The sequence below is a fragment of the Scyliorhinus canicula genome, chromosome 3 (assembly GCF_902713615.1).
Source record: "Scyliorhinus canicula chromosome 3, sScyCan1.1, whole genome shotgun sequence".
In the NCBI taxonomy this organism is placed as follows: Eukaryota; Metazoa; Chordata; class Chondrichthyes; order Carcharhiniformes; family Scyliorhinidae; genus Scyliorhinus; species Scyliorhinus canicula.
Window position 1 is genome coordinate 205,689,303 of NC_052148.1, and position 16,931 is coordinate 205,706,233.

Below are 16,931 nucleotides of genomic sequence, written 5' to 3' on the forward strand. Positions count from 1 at the left end.
GGTTAACTTTACATCCAATCTCGGTTAAAAGTTCCAGGAGCTCGGCCAGAAGCGTAATGTGCTCTGCCTTTGTGTCTGTCTGCAGTAGTAGGTCGTCCACATACTGTACCAGACATTCGGGGCGGGAAAATGTTTCTAAACCATTCGCCAGCTGTCGTTGGAAAATGGAGGGGGAATTGTGGAATCCTTGTGGGAGGCATGTCCACGTATACTGCTGTGCTTTGAATGTGAAGGCAAATTTGTACTGGCACGCCTTTGCCAATGGGATTGACCAGAAGCCATTGCTAATGTCCAATACCGTGAAATATTTGGAGTGGAGTCCCTGTTTGAGCATGGTCTCGGGACTTGTTGCTACCGTGGGGGCTACTGCTGGGGTTACTTTGTTGAGCTCCCGATAATCAATGGTCAGACGCCATGATCCGTCGGGCTTTCTCACTGGCCAAATAGGGGCATTATTGGTTGAGGCTACTGTTCTAAGTACCCCTTGCTCCAATAAGCTACCTATTACCTTCTCTATTTCTCCCTCTGCTTCTAGGGGAAATCTGTATTGTTTCTGTGGTCGGGGGGTCAGGTCCGGTAACGTGAATTTGTCCAGTCATTCTGCCGCAGTCGTGCCGGTGACTGGCAAATGCTGTCCTGTGTTTATTTAATACTGCCTTTACTTGTCTGTCCGTGTTTAGTGTAGTCAGGTCAAATGAATAGTCGCCTACTGCGCTAATCCGATTAGCGTACTCTCCTACTGTGAGAGTAGCGGGTGCTCTGATCTTGCCATTCGCCAGACACACTGGTTAACTGGGTCGAACGACAGGCTATGGGCATTCATAAAATCTATCCCCAGTATGTGTTCTGCTGAACGGGGAAGATTTACTAAAACAACTGGGTGTCTGGTGGAAATGTTCCCTAGCTGGATTGCTACGGGTGCTGTAATGTGTCCCTGCTGCGAGTGTCCTGTGAAACCGCTAAGTGTGATGGTGGAGGTGGTCGGCCACGTGTCTGCCTGTGCCGTGGTGGTGGAATTAATTGTGGTGCAGGACCCTCCTGTGTCCCAAAGTAACTCTATGGGCTTCCCTCTAACCTTAGCTGTGACTACCAGTCTTCCGGATTGATCCCAAAGAGTGTCACAGACCCAAGTGGGGGAGCCCGAACACCGTCAGTCCGTCCCGTCCACATTGGTCTGTCCTGACTGTATCCCTATGCTATGGATCGGTTTTGCTTTGTGTCTATTCAGAGTGCCTGTCTGCTGGCCTCTCTGTGATCTTTGGGGTGCATTGCATTCCTTAGCCCAATGTCCTAACTGGCCACAGTTGTAGCATTCGAGTGACTTCTGTGGAGGGCTGTTCTTCCTTTCATTTACCCATGCGGGGTTTTGGTGCGCTCTCACTGCCTGAATGTCCGCTGCAGCCTGAGCTTCCTCTGGGGACTTTACTTTGCCTCTGCCCTGAACTGATTGCTCCCAAGCGCGGGACAATCTTTTCAGGACCCATTTCTCATTGTGGGCCTCTTCTGAGGGGTCATAACTGTTGCAAGCACTCTGTCCTGCATCTGTGGCATGGGAAATTATGGTGCGCGTCCATTTAACCATGTTTTCATGGTTCAAATGGGCTCTATTTAAATCGCCGAAAACTGCGTTAAAATGGATCCACAGCCTTCCTGCAAATGCTGTGGGGTGCTCGGTTTTCTTTTGTCGGCACTTGTTAAGTCCTTCAACTGGGTCACCTCGGTTATACCCTATGGCATCTAAAATGGAGGTGTGCATTTCCTCTAGGGTGCCTCCGCCAACGTTCTGTGGGTCGGGGAGGGCTGCTACTACCGATTGGTCTAAGCTCAGAACCGTGAGCTTAACCTGCTCTCTCTCGTCCAGGCCGTACATGGTTGCCTGCTGTTTCACTTTCGCGAAAAATTGGTGGGGGTCTGCGGTGGGGAGAAACGGAGTGATTTTCTCACACGCGTCCCTGAGTTGGGTTACAGTTAAGGGGGTGGTGTAGGTGATATCGGGTGCGCCTTCTGTGGTCGCTTTCCTTTGGGTGGTGACTGGATTCATTGGTGCGGTAACTATCTGATCTGTGGGGGGTTGGGGTGCTTGTCTTTTCTGCTGCGCTGCTGGCGCACATGTTCCTTGAACATAACGCTGCGCTGTCTCACTTAATTCCTGCCAGTCTGGGGCATTCTCCTCATCTAGCTTTGTTCCAAAAGTACTTTGAAATCCATTCTGCACTGAAAGCAGAGATTGCAGTTCTGCAATCTGCTTCCTGCATTTCGCGTGGTCTACGGTACTTTGTCTTTGTTCTGTGGTGGCAGCATGGAGTGCTCTCAAAGCTGCTTTAAGGTCAGAGCATTGCCTCTGCAAAGCCTCTACCTGCTTCTCTGATTCTTCTCTTATCAGGACGGCACGTTGCACGTCCTGATAGGCCTTTTCGTACTGGGTCTGGGAACTGCTGAGATGGGCTAGACAAGACTGATGTTCCCTCTTGGCATCATCTACCTCTCTACCTTTCTCTGCCAACTTCCCTCTAAGTTCCATATTCTCTTTCTCGATGTCCCTGACATCCACTTTGCTCATCCGATTTCTCTCTTCTAATTCTGCCCGGAGCGTCTGAACGACCTCCTCTGTGCCTCGCAATTGTGCCAAACAGGACACGATTGCCATCGGCTTGCGTGCTTTACTAAGGTTTTTCTTATGAATTTGAGAGAGGTTCTCCCACCAAGTATGTCCTATACTTCCGGGACCTGTCTCCTCATTCATACAGAACTCTTTCCAAAGGGGCCATCCCTTTCCTTGCAGATACTTGCGGAGTTCCAGCTCCCACACGGGACACTGACCTACTCGGCTACTGCTGGTCGCTGCGACCACAAACCGTTCTGGGTTCATGAGGCGTTCCATTGCCTGCATGGCCATTTTCTCTGACTCACTTAAATTTGGAACAGGGGGTGTTGAGGTTATGTTTCACGAAACGGGTAAGGCTTACGCTATGTTCCGTTCACAAAACTCCCGAAAGTTTGTCGCAACAAAAATGCTTTCAGGTTTTCCTTACAACCCTGTTAGTACGCATGCACAAAACACACTTCCGAATTACGTTTATTCGTTTGAACACCTTGATTACTTGTGATTTTTCCTTTTTCTTTACTCAGATTTATAATTCAAATTTCAGGGTCCTCGACGGAGTGGGGGTGCCACTTGTAACCGCGTCCCGGCGGACTCGCCACTAAATGTTGCACGTTTTACTTGAGTGTATTACGCGTTTTATTCGAGTGTATTAACACGCCTCCGTTTAAAGTCCGTGTGCTTAACACTACTACAGCTCTGTGTATGTAATTATGCTCGGAGTCGCCAGGTGCCGTATTTAGACACCTCACAAGTATATCAAGGTCAGGTTCAAAGTAATAAATCTGTACACCGTTTAGTAAGTTCAAACGATTGATATTTATTATAACAAATATAATAAATACACATGCATACGCTAAAGAGACTAAGTTACTTCTAAACTAAATGACTAAAATACTTATCTAAACAGGAACAGGCAAGGTCAGGGAGCGAGGCCTTCGTCCCATTCTTGGTCTGCAACTCTCAGAGTGTTAAAGGTCGTCAGGGTCTAGCAAGTCTGGCTCACGTAGCGATCGTTGTGGTGAAACTTACAGTTCGATGGCTGGTGGCTCAACGGCTGGTGATGGAACTGGAGTCAGGATGCGATGTATCAGCAAAGCGATGAAGACAGCAGAGAGCCGGAGCCAAGACAACAGACCGGACCATGTGCGGGGTTTACTTTTATAGGTCCCCCCAAAGTCCGTGCCTCTTCGGGGCAGTCTCTACCTGCTGTATATCGATTGGGTCTTCTCCCAATCGATACTTTCCAAACCCCCCCAATCTGAGGGTCGCTTCTCGATGGGTGGGGCGGTCTCTATGGTGCTTTGTGATGGATACTTATGGTGCCGTTTCATCTGGGCGTCTACTCAAAGTATCCATTCAAACCTAAATGTTTCTATTGTGTGGGCCTGGATCTAGATCACCTCATTACTATGTAAATCGTTGTTGCCATTTACACCTTGTCCTTGCTAAGACTGTTTTCTCCCTGCAGCCTTAGCAGTTCTCCATTTTGTAGCCCAGTGTCCATCTTAGGTGGCCACAATATGGAGACTGAGGACCTGGAGCTTAAGTGGGAGGAGGAGCTCAGGGGGGGGGGGGGGGGGGGGGGGGGAGAGCTGGAGGACGGTATTTGGGCAGAAGCCCTGAGCAGAGTAAACACGACCACAACATGTGCCAGGCTCAGCCTGATCCTGTTTAAGGTCGTGCACCGGGTCCACATGACAGTGGCCCAGATGAGTAAATTCTTCAGGATGGAGGACGTGTGCTAGATGCGCCGGAGGGCCGGCTAACCATGTACACGTGTTCTGGTCGTTCCCTAAACTCGGGGGGGTATTGGCAGGGATTCGCAGATGTCATGTTCCGGGTGTTGAAAACTGGGGTGATAATGAGCCCGGAGGTGGCAATCTTTGGGGTTCGGAGGTCCCGGCAGTCCAGGAAGAGAGGGAGGCCGAAGTTCTGGCCTTTGCTTCCCTGGTAGCCCGGCGACAAATACTGTTGGTATGTAAGGACTCAAAGCCCCCGAGGGCTGAGGTATGGCTATCGGACATGGCGAGCTTTCTTGGCCTAGAGAAAGTCAAGTTCGCCTTGAGAGGTTCGCTACTCGGGTTCATCCGAAGGTGGCAGCCATTTGGTGACTTCGCAGAGGAGTAAGCATGGGCCGGGGGGGGGGGGGGGGATATTGAAGCAGGTCCATGCGTGAACAGGACAGGTTTACCAGGATGTTCCCTGGTATGGAGGTGTGGTAGTCGGTATTAGGCGTATTACTGTACCTAGGCTGGAGGTACCTGATGCTGTAAGATCATTGGTGAGGCCTGCCTGCTGGTTCCGCTCAGTAAGGCAGAGTATAAGAGTCTGTGTCTCCTTAGCTGCTGCATTCTGTACCTGTGCTGTTGGGGGAAACATCTAGTCCAATAAAGCCTTCAATTGTCTACAACTTAGCCCCCATGCGGCAAACTTAGTGCCGATCTTTAAACACTGGTTGGCGTGTTTGAACGGATACATCAGGACGGCCACAACTACACCCATGGAGGACCAGAATCTGCAAGTTCTCCACTCAAGGGTGAGCCCAGAAATCTATACGTTCATCGAGAATGCGGACAGTTTCGAGGCCGTGATGACCCTGTTGAAAGGACACTACATCCGCCCAATAAATCAGGTTTACGCCCGACATCTTCTAGCTACCAGACGACAAATTCCGGGGGAATCGCGAGACGAATTCTACCCTGCGCTGCTGGTACTAAGTAGGAACTGTGACTGTCCGCACGTTTCAGCCAACGACCACACCAAACTTTTAATCCGGGACGCCTTCGTTGCAGGTATGCTGCCCTCTCAGATCCGCCAGCGACTGCTGGAGAAGGAGATGCTGAGTCTCAAGGAGGCACGGGCCCTCGCAAGCTCCTCAGATGTAGCCTCCCGCAACGCCCGAGCGTACGTCCCCGACCGCGCGGCAGCCCCATAGGCAGCGTGGACCCCAAGCTTAGTCGATTCTGACGCAACGCCCCACAAGCTTGTGCAGCTCGGCTGCTAGGCAACCCCGGGGGGGCCCCGATGTTATTTTTGCGGGCAAGCCAAGCACCCTCGGCAACACTGCCCGGCCCGCTCCGCAACTTGCAAGGGCTGTGGGAAGAAGAGGCATTTTATGGTGGTATGCCAAGCGAACCGGGGCCGCCGCCATTCCCCTCCTCGCAGGCCATGTGTGGCCCGTAGGCGCCGCCACCTTCGATTCTGCCAGCCACGTGCGGACCCCGGGTGCCGCCATCTTGTCCCCCAGAGACCACGTGCAATTCATGGGCGCCGCCATCTTGCCCACCCCCACTCATCTGCGACCCGTGGGCGCCGCCACCTTGGCTGGAGTCTCAAGACCCTGATTCGGATGACCGCACACTGCCCGAGGAGATCCATCAACTTCTGCCACGACCCTCCTCGGTGACACTGGACCAATCTCGGCCCCGAACTCTTTCGACCGCTACGACGACTGTACTCATCAACGGACACAAGACATCCTGCCTGATCGACTCTGGGAGCACAGAGAGGTTCATACACCCCAACACGGTAAGGCGCTGCTCCCTCTCTATACACCCAGTTAACCAGAAAATCTCCCTGGCCTCCGGGTCTCACTCTGTAGAGATCAAGGGGTACTGCATAGCTAACCTCACAGTCCAGGGGAGAGAGTTTAAGAATTACCGACTCTCACCTCTGCGCTGCCACACTCCTGGGATTGGACTTCCGATGTAATCTCCAGAGCTTAACCTTTAAATTTGGTGGCCCTATACCCCCCTCACTGTCTGCAGCCTCGCGACCCTCAAGGTTGACCCGCCTTCTCTGTTTGCAAACCTCACCCCCGATTGCAAACCCGGGGCTCTACCACTTCATAAGGGTTCGCTTCGGTGTCACAAACGGGGTCTCGATCTTCCAACGGGAGATGGACCGAGTTGTTGACCGGTACGGTTTGCGGGCCACGTTTCCGTACTTTGACAGCATCACCATCTGCGGCCATGACCAGCAGGACCACGACACCAACCTCCACAAATTCCTCCATACCGCCAATCTCCTTAACCTGAAGGAGAAATGCGTATTCAGCACCGATCGTCTAGCCATCCTTGGCTACGTAGTGCACGATGGAGTCATAGGCCCCAACCCAAAACGCATGCGCCCCCTCATGGAGTTTGCCCTCCCTCACTGCTCCAAGGCCCTGAAACGTTGCCTGTGGTTTTTCTCATATTACGCCCAGTGGGTCCCCAATTATGCGGACAAGGCCCGCCCACTAATCCAATCCACAGTTTTCCCCTTGTCGGCAGAGGCCCGCCAGGCCTTCAGTCGCATAAAGGCAGACATTGCAAAGGCCACGATGCACGCAATCGATGAGTCCCTTACCTTCTAGGTCGAGAGCTACACATCCGACGTAGTTCTGGCGGCCACCCTCAACCAGGCGGGCAGGCCCGTGGCTTCTTCTCACGCACCCTCCATGCCTCTGAAATCCGTCATTCCTCCATTGAAAAGGAGGCCCAAGCCATAGTAGAAGCTGTGCGGCATTGGAGGCATTACCTGCCCGGCAGGAGATTCACGCTCCTCACTGACCAACGATCAGTAGCTTTCATGTTCGATAATGCACAACGGGGTAAGATAAAGAACGATAAGATCTTACGGTGGAGGATCGAGCTCTCCACCTACAACTACGAGATCTTGCATCGTCCCGGGAAGCTCAACGAGCCTCCTGATGCCCTATCCCACGGCACATGTGCCAACGCACAAGTGGACCGATTCCGGACCCTTCACGATGATCTCTGCCACCCGGGGTCACTCGTTTCTTCCATTTTATCAAAACCCGCAACCTGCCCTACTCCATCGAGGAGGTCAGGACTGTCACCAGGAACTGCCAAATCTGCGCGGAGTGCAAGCCGCACTTCTACCGGCCAGAGAAAATGCATGTGGTGAAGGCTTCCCGCCCCTTTGAACGCCTCAGCATGGACTTCAAAGGACCCCTCCCCTCCACCGACCGCAACGCATACTTTTTGAACGTGATTGATGAGTACTCCCGGTTCCCGTTCACCATCCCCTGTCCCAACATGACCGCTGCCACCCTCATTAAAGCCTCCACAACATCTTTACCCTGTTCGGTTTCCCTGCCTACGCCCACAGCGATAGGGGGTTCTCCTTCATGAGCGACAAGCTGCATCAATTCCTGCTCAGCAAGGGCATTGCCTCAAGCAGGACGACTAGTTACAACCCCCGGGGAAACAGGCGGGTGGAGAGGGAGAACGGAACGCTCTGGAAGACCGTCCTACTGGCCCTACCATCCACGAATCTCCCAGTCTCCTGCTGGCAGGAAGTCCTCCCCGATGCACTCCACTCCATTCGATCACTACTGTGTACCATGACCAACGAAACACCTCATGAACGTCTCCTTGTCTTCCCTAGGAAGTCCTCCTCCGGGACCTCACTCCCAACCTGGCAGCTCCTGGACCCATTCTGCTCCGCAAACACATGTGGGCACACAAGTCGGACCCGCTGGTCGAGAGGGTACACCTCCTTCATGTACCCCTCAGTATGCCCGTGGCGTACCCCGACGGCCGGCAGGATACGGTATCCCCCTTGGACCTGGCGCCCGCTGGAACCCCACCCACAGCCCCCTCACCAACCGCACCCACCCTCCCACTGGTGCACCCCACGGCTGCCCCCTTCCCAGAGGGATTGGTCTTTCCCTCTGCGGTCCCACACAGGGGTGATGAAGCTGAAGAAGCCACGCTCCTGGAGTCATGGATGCCCGAGCCGGCACCTGCATCACCACCGAAACTGCGACGATCACAGAGGACGACCAGGGCCCCTGATCGATTAATAGCTTCATTATGAAATATATCCGTAAATAAATACCTGTGAATAACTTGTGTGACATGTAAAAAGGCAAAAGGCTGTACCACCGACGGGTACCACCATAACCTCCACCACTGTACAATGCAAGACCACCACCCCCGCCCGACTTTTTTTAACAGGGGGTGAATGTGGTAGTCGGTATTAGGGGTATTACTGTACCTAGGTTGGAGGTACCTGATGCTGCAAGATCATTGGTGTTGGAGGTACCTGATGCTGTAAAGATCATTGGTGTGGGAGGTATCTGAGACAGCAAGATTATTGGTGAAGCCTGCCTGCTCGTTCTGCCCAGTAAGGCGGAGTATAAGAGTCTGTGTTTCCCTAGCTGCTGCATTCTGTACCTGCGCTGCTGGGGGAACCATCTAGTTCAATAAAGCCTTCAATTGTCCTACAATCTCGCTTCGGGAGTCATTGATCGTGCATCAGGAGGGCATTAGCTATGAGGAGAGATTGAATAAACTGGGATTGTTCTCCCTAGAGAGACAGAGGCTGAGGGGCGACCTGACAGAAGTTTATAAAATTATTAGGGGTATAGATAGGATGAACAGTTGGAGGCTTTTTCCCAGGGCGGAAATAATAATTACAAGGGAGCACGAGTTCAAGGTGAGGGGGAAGGTTCAGTGGAGATGTGCCGAGCAAGTTTTTTTACAGAGGTTGCGGTGGCCTGGAATGCACTGCCAAGTGAGGTGGTTGAGGCAGATATGTTAACGACCTTTTCAGACATATCTGGATAGGCACATGAACAGACGGGGTATAGAAGGATAAAGCCGGTTGGTCTAGATAGGACACGTGATCGGCACAGGCGTGGAGGGACGTAGGGCCTGTTCCTGTGCTGTATTATTCTTTGTTCTTATTTTGAGAAGAAGGAGATTGCTTGGTGAAGAAATGCGGATAAATGCAGATTTTCTGTTCTGAGTTTAATATTCATTGTATATTGTTATGATGTCATTCATTTTCTTACCTTTCTAGAAACACAGCAGTTCTGCACAATGGAGACCAATGATGGTGACGTAAATAATTGGGTAGAAATAAGGACCGTGGATAATAAGCGAACAAAACAAGTTAGTTTAATTTCTTCCTTTTTTAAAAAAAAATGGGGAAAATGTATTGCCGCTGGCACACAAGCCTAGATTTTAGTGATCAGGTCCCTGGAATGGAACTTGAACTCACGGCCTTCTTGCTCGGAGGTGCAAGTGCTATCAACAGAAGTCCGGCTGCCATGACAAGGATAGCTATCGTATAGCGCTTTGGTTTCTACTTTTGGACTGAAGTGAAATCATTTTCTCTCTCTGTATTGCGCCAAACCCTTTCATAAGCTTAAAGACCCCTATTCGGTCGTCGTCACCCTTCTCTTTTCTGGAGAAACATGCATCAGTCTGTTTAGTCTTTCTTGATAAATATATCTTCGCAGTTTTAGTATCAACTTCGTGAGTCCTTTTTTAAACTTTCTCTAATCCAAGTGTTTAACCAAGATTCTAAACGAGCTTAAAGCAACTTCTTGCTTTTCAGTTCCCCTCCTTCCAGAAATGGACTCCAATTTTTTTCACCTTTTTTTTATTTTAGTGTTTCATATACCTGCGGCTCCTGATTTCCTTTGCTTAACTCCTTCATTTAGACACTCGATTTCCAAGGAGGATTTGGCTTCCTTAATCTTCCTTCCAAAATACGACCTCACACTTAACTATATGTAAATTCATTCGTTATTTAAAAAAAACATTTTTTATTAAACGTCTTTTCGTACGTACAAAACAGGAAAACAAGAAAAACAACCCCAAAGAAACAACAACACCCCCCCCCGCTCCCCCCTGGAAACCTCCCCCCCCCCCCCCCCCCCCCCCCCCCTCACCTCCTCCCCATAGCTGACGGTGACTAGCTCTTTAAAATGTTATATTATTCTATTTAAAGCTCTTTAAATTACAGAATAAATGGGCCCCATCTTTTGTAGAACCCCTCAACTGCACCCCTTATGGTGCACTTAATTTTCTCAAGGTGTAGAAATTCCATAAGGTCCCCTAGCCATACTGAGGCATTGGGTGGAAAAGCATCAGAACCCGCCTGTAAGTGGTCAGCGAGGCTAAGGCTAAGACATCTGCCCCGCACCCGTCTGCAGCTCCGGCAGGCCTGGCACCCCAAATATGGCCCCGAGGGGACTGGGCTCCAATTCCATTTGCAGAATCACCAACATGGTGCTGAAGAAGGAGACCCAGAATCTCACCAGCTCAGTACATGCCTCGAACATATGTACATGGTTTGCCGAGCCCCTCCCACAGCACTCATACTTGTCTGCCACCCCTCAAACAGCGGACTCGTCATAGCCCTTACTAAATGCGCCCGGTGTACTACCTTTAACTGTATAAGCCCAAGTCCCATGCACGACAAAGTGCCATTCAACCTTCACAGGGTTTCGCACCTCAACCCCTTCCTCCAATTCTGCCCCAACTCCTCCTCCTACTTGGCCTTAATCCCCTCCAGGGATGCAGCTTCCTCTGCCAAGACCTGAATATTTCACTGCAGAGAACGGAAGTGAGGCCGTCATCAATGCCTGCAGCCCCAACCCTTACATGATCCTGACTCCATCTTCACCCAAACTGCCTCCTGGTCCCCGCACCAGCCCAACACCTTCTTCGCATTTGCAGACAATAATATATCAGGCTTGGCAACACCAAGCCGCCCCTCAACTGCAGGTTCCGTTTTCCGAATCCTGGCCACCTTGCCCGCCCAGATGAAGAACAAGATCAATCTCTCCACCCCACAAAAAATTATTTTGGTAAAAATAAATAAATAGATTTGAATAGAAATAGACTTGGAATAAATAGATATGTGGCAGAATTTTCATCTTCACAGATTGAACTCAGCCTACCAAATATGAAGGAAGGCTATCCCACCTCTGTAGATTGGCCTTAAACCTACTCACCAGACCCACCAGAGGCTGGGACCAATCCCGAGCTACCTGGACCCCTAAGCACCTAAAGTGAGTGCCTGTCAAACAGAACGGCAACACCCCAGATTAGCTCCTTTCTCCAGCAGGTTTACCGAAAAACACTCTTTTCTCCAAATTTAGCTTGTATCAGGAGAAAGCCCCAAACTCCTTCAACAGGGTCATTATGTCCTCCACTGTGCACCAAATCCGCAACTTACAATAACAGGGTACAGGGACACCTATACTCCACCCCTCCTCACTATTCCCCTTCACTTATCCGAATTCCTCAAAGTGATGGCCAAAGCAAACAGGAAAGGGGACATAGGGCATCCCCGCCTCATTCCCCTGTGCAAATATTCCCCAGTAAAATATTTTAAGCTCACATTATTCAAATGGATACTGGCCTTAGGTCTGTTATATAGTAACTTAATCCATGACATAAACTTGGGCCCTATCCCGAATCGTTCCAAACAACATGAACAAGTAGCTCCACTCTACCCATTTCTGTATCCAATGGCACAATAACTCCCCCCCCACCAACGGTGAGAAAACCACATTCAACAAGTGCCGCACATTAGAGGACAGCTGTCTACCCTTTACAAACCCCGTTTGACCCTCCCCAACAACTTGAGGGAGACACTCCTCAAACATGAGTGGCAACACCTTAGCCAAAATCTTTGCGTCCACATTTAATAATGAGATCCGCCGGTTCAACTCATACACCACCGGATCCTTATCCTTCTTTAAAAGGAGCGAGATAGATGCGTGCATTAACGTCTCCGGGAGCGACTCCCACACAACTGAATCCTCAAATGCCTCCACTAACAGAGGTACCAGCTGGTCAGCAAGCTTTTTATAAATTCCCACTGGGAACTCATCCGCCTCTAGTGCCTTGCCCGTCTGCATGCTCCCGATTGCCTTCTGAACTTCCTCAACTACAATGGCTCCTCTAACCCTGCCTGATCCTCCTACAATTTGGGACACTCCATCCAGAAACTACTCCATGTCAGACTCATCTTCTGAAATTAAATGAAAATCGCTTATTGTCACGAGTAGGCTTCAATGAACTTACTGTGAAAAGCCCCTAGTCGCCACATTCCGGCGCCTGTCTGGGGAGGCTGGTACGGGAATCGAACCGTGCTGCTGGCCTGCTTGGTCTGCTTTAAAAGCCAGCGATTTAGCCCAGTGCGCTAAACCAGCCCCGTCTGCTGGTTCCAACCTGTATAACCTTTCATAAAACGCCTCAAACACCCTATGCACCTCGTCTGGGGTGGCCCCCAGCCCATCTCCTACATCCCGCATACAGTAGGTAGTTACACAAACTACTGACCACAAATTGCAAATCTAGAAACAGCAACCAATAACTAAAACAATTAACAGTAGTAAAAAAAAGCTGCCGAACAGAAAGCAGAGCTATTTCAGGCAATTAAATATGTACAATCTTGGTGCCTGGCAAAGTGCCTAACCTGGAGTTCACCACGCCAACTCATGCTAATCAAGTTCAGTTAATTACCTGAATTTCTGATTTCACTCTTGACCTTTGTCTATGAATAGTTTCAGAGCAGATTCATAACTGCATTGATAAATCTGTCAAACTCACCAATTTCTATTGCATCTGGTGGAAGCTATATATTTCTACGTGTGGGTATCACCAGCAATGCATTTGCCTTAATATTTATGATACGATTTGACATAAGACTGTTATATTCCTTGTCTTGTTCTCCAAGATAGCCAGTTATGCAATGTTGACAAAGAATATAAACTAAGATGTTTAAACCAAAACTAATTTATTTTACACTACTGGTACCATGTTATATTTCCACTACTTAACTTGCTTAGGTTTGCACACTTTATTAAATAACAGATAATAAAACAATAGTACTGAATCTGTAATACAGCAATCAATAATCTCTCTAATTTATAAACTACACTGTAACTCAACCTCATGCTATCCTTTTACATTGAAATCTCCCTCAGCTTCTCTCTCAACTTCTCATCAGCTTCTCCAAGCATTCCTAGAGACACAGCCATATGGTCACTTAGTAACACCATCTAGTGTTGAGTTCCATGTGGTCTCTTGATATCACTTTACTACACTTATACTATACAAATCATTCAAAGACTACAATTGAAGATTTTTCAGTGCTATCATGGACTATCACTTAAATTGCTGATTTTAGATGTTTTAGTATGTTGCTAATTGTTTCTCATTTTATACTAAGAAAAGGTAATGCAAGAAAAGATTGATTCAAACAAAGGTCAAAAATATAGGAAAGAAAGACAGGCATATTAAGAAACTGCAAACTTAAAGAATACACTAGGGGAAAAAATAGGCAATGATTTTAATGAATAAGAATGGTTAGTTATAGCGGCCTGGGAATGTTGAAATGATCTATCAGATGCTATGACACTTTGCAATTAGAATTCTGGTTCCTGCATTCGGATTATGCCCATGCTCACGTTTCCAAATTGCAATTTTAAGAGGAAGGAGTCAAAATGGAGAAAAATCTATTCCATAAATAATTTTTGGCCCAGATTTTGCTGTAACAGCATGCATCCGCTAATTGGACATTTTCCTTCGCTCTTCAGGCTGGAAATGTTCTGCCTTCTGAGTTGCTGGAAGTGCAAGCTGGTAACAGCGTGGCAAGGGAAACTGGGCACAATTGATTTTCATGAATGGTGGTAACAATAGTCTGTCTCCTTAAGCAGTGAGCTTTAGAGATTGTCAAAGAGACAGAGCAACTGTGGAGAAAAGAGGGCGAATTGGACTAGGCATCAATTCAGAGAAAGATCAGAACGGTTGAATTAGCACAGTGAGAAGAAAGAGAAGCTCACACAATGCAATCTTCATGTAAAGATAGTCTAATTGGGCCGCATCTGTAGTCACTCGGGTGCCAAGCTCTGCCGGGTGGTAACAACTGCCTGCTGAGCATGTTCATCAAAGCCAGACGGCAGCCATGATGGGGCCTGCAGCTGCTTGGCAGAGCAGTGAAGGCAGGACATTGGGCGGCAGCAGCCTCACTCACTCTGCAGACAGGGGCAAAGCTGCAAGTGACCAACTCAAATATCTTGATCTGAGACAAAAACTCTGAGGCAACAGAAAATTTGAACCCGACAGCCCTGTACTACTAATGTGCACCAAGGAGACTGTTCAGGTTAGCCATCGGTGCTGACAAAATTGCCTTCAGGCCCTCAACAAATCTAATGGGCAGTTAAATGGAGCCGAGGGGGTTCCCAACTTCACCGCCCTACCCTGCCCTCGCTATGAGCGACACGCCATCCGGGATTTACAAGAATGTTGCCTGGTATGGAGGGAAGATCATATGAGGAAAGGCTGAAGGACTTGAGGCTGTTTTCGTTAGAGAGGAGAAGGTTAAGAGGGGACTTAATTGAGGCATACAAGATGATCAGAGGATTAGATAGGGTGGACAATGAGAGCCTTTTCCTCGGATGGTGATGTCCAGCATGAGGGGACATAGCTTTAAATTGAGGGGAGATAGATATAGGACAGATGTCAGAGGTAGGTTCTTTACTCAGAGAGTAGTAAGGGTGTGGAATGCCCTGCCTGCAACAGTAGTGGACTCGCCAACACTAAACGCATTCAAATGGTCATTGGATAGGCATATGGATGATAAGGGAATAGTGTAGAGGGACTTTAGAAGGGTTTCACAGGACGGTGCAACATCGTGGGCCGAAGGGCCTGTACTGCGCTGTTATGTTCTATGTTCTCACCCTCATGGGACGATTGAAAATCCCAGGCCCAGGTTTGGCTGCGTTCCAGCTTCACCCCTCTTATCCTCCCTGTATTATTCTCTGGCTTGACCTGCTTTCTCCTGTACAATAACTTATCCAGCGGAGGCCATGGTAAAGTGATCGCTATTGAGGCATTAAGAAAAATACAGGTCACAACGAACTATGCATTCCACGTAAATACTGCTTGTAAGGCAATAATGTATATGAGAGGCATCTCATTCGTTGAATACCAAATGTAATATTGACATATATGCAGCTATGATTTAATAAGAAAACATGTTTAAAGCCACATGAGATCTTCCAAACAATTAAAATCTGGTTAAAATGATTGAAAATGTTCACACGGGATCTTTAATCTTCCCAGGGATTGACCTGTCACCTTGTGATCGCTTCATTGGTTGGAGCCTTTGGTTCATCATTTTTGTATGGCTATAACCTGTCGGTAGTAAATGCACCTACAGTGGTAAGTGAATCAAAACAGACCAAGAATTACTTTATTGCACATACTGTGTATTCCTGATTTTCAGTCAACTAAGCCAAAGGTCTAGAATTCTCTCCCATCCATCCTCAGCTTTCTACCTCCCTCTCCACCTTCAAAGATCCTCTTTACACCCATCTTTATAGCCACGTGTTTGTCAACCTCTCAGGGGTCTCCAATATCGTGTTATTTGGTGCAATGACTATTTATTAGGTATGAAGTCTGAAGGACATTTTAAAACTACAATTTTCACAGCAAATTCATTGCAGTGTTAATGTAAGCCTACTTGTGTCACTAATAACGATTATTATTATTTTAATGAAAGTTGTTTTTGTTTCAATACTCTATTGTGCTTTGTAACTTATTTTATTTTGAATTTACACGAATATAAAACATTGAAAGCATTGATTTTTCAGATATGTGAAACTATTTGCCCATATTGCAGAAAATTAAAAAATAACTGGAAGCTTAATTTTTTGTATGTCATATTATAAAATCATAGAGTGGAATTTTCTAGCCCCACTTGCTGCCAGGATTGTCAAAGTGAATGGACTTTGGCTGGGCCGCAAAATCTCCCGCAGCTGATCCAGCCAGACAGGGCCAAAAAATCCAGGCCTTGTAGATTCATGGATGTTTACAGCATAGAAGGAGGCCATTTGGCCCATTGTGTCCATGCCAGTCAACAAAGATCTGACTATATTTAGCCCATTTTCCAGCGCTTGAACCCATTGGAGATTATGGCACGCAAGTCTCCCGGGCCTGACGGTATATATCCAAGGATTCTATGGGAAACAAGAAATGAAATGGATGTAGTGTACATGGATTTTAGTAAGGCATTTGATAAGGTTCCCCACGGTAGGCTTATGCAGAAAGTAAGGAGGCATGGGATAGTGGGAAATTTGGCCAGTTGGATAACAAACTGGCTAACTGATAGAAGTCAGAGAGTGGTGGTGGATGGCAAATATTCAGCCTGGAGCCCAGTTACCAGTGGCGTACCGCAGGGATCAGTTCTGGGTCCTCTGCTGTTTGTGATTTTCATTAATGACTTGGATGAGGGAGTTGAAGTGTGGGTCAGTAAATTTGCAGATGATACGAAGATAGGTGGAGTTGTGGATAGTGAGGAGGGCTGTTGTCGGCTGCAAAGAGACATAGATAGGATGCAGAGCTGGGCTGAGAAGTGGCAGATGGAGTTTAACCCTGACAAGTGTCCATTTTGGACGGACAAATATGAATGCGGAATACAGGGTTAACGGTAGGGTTCTTGGCAATGTAGAGGAGCAGAGAGATCTTGGGGTGTATGTTCATAGATCTTTGAAAGTTGCCACTCAAGT

At 48.4% G+C, this 16,931-nt stretch overlaps 1 protein-coding gene across 7 annotated transcripts in view; it reads left to right on the forward strand.

The window, feature by feature from the left end:
• Nucleotides 1–16,931, forward strand: part of slc2a9l2 (solute carrier family 2 member 9, like 2) — a 630,183-nt gene that overhangs the window by 45,736 nt on the left and 567,516 nt on the right. For all 7 annotated transcript variants that reach the window (XM_038792065.1, XM_038792062.1, XM_038792063.1 and 4 more), the window contains 2 exons: nt 9,419–9,510; nt 15,487–15,585. In XM_038792065.1, coding sequence (XP_038647993.1) covers nt 9,439–9,510; nt 15,487–15,585 — 171 coding nt within the window. In that variant the 5' untranslated portion in view covers nt 9,419–9,438. The remainder of the gene's footprint in view (nt 1–9,418; nt 9,511–15,486; nt 15,586–16,931) is intronic.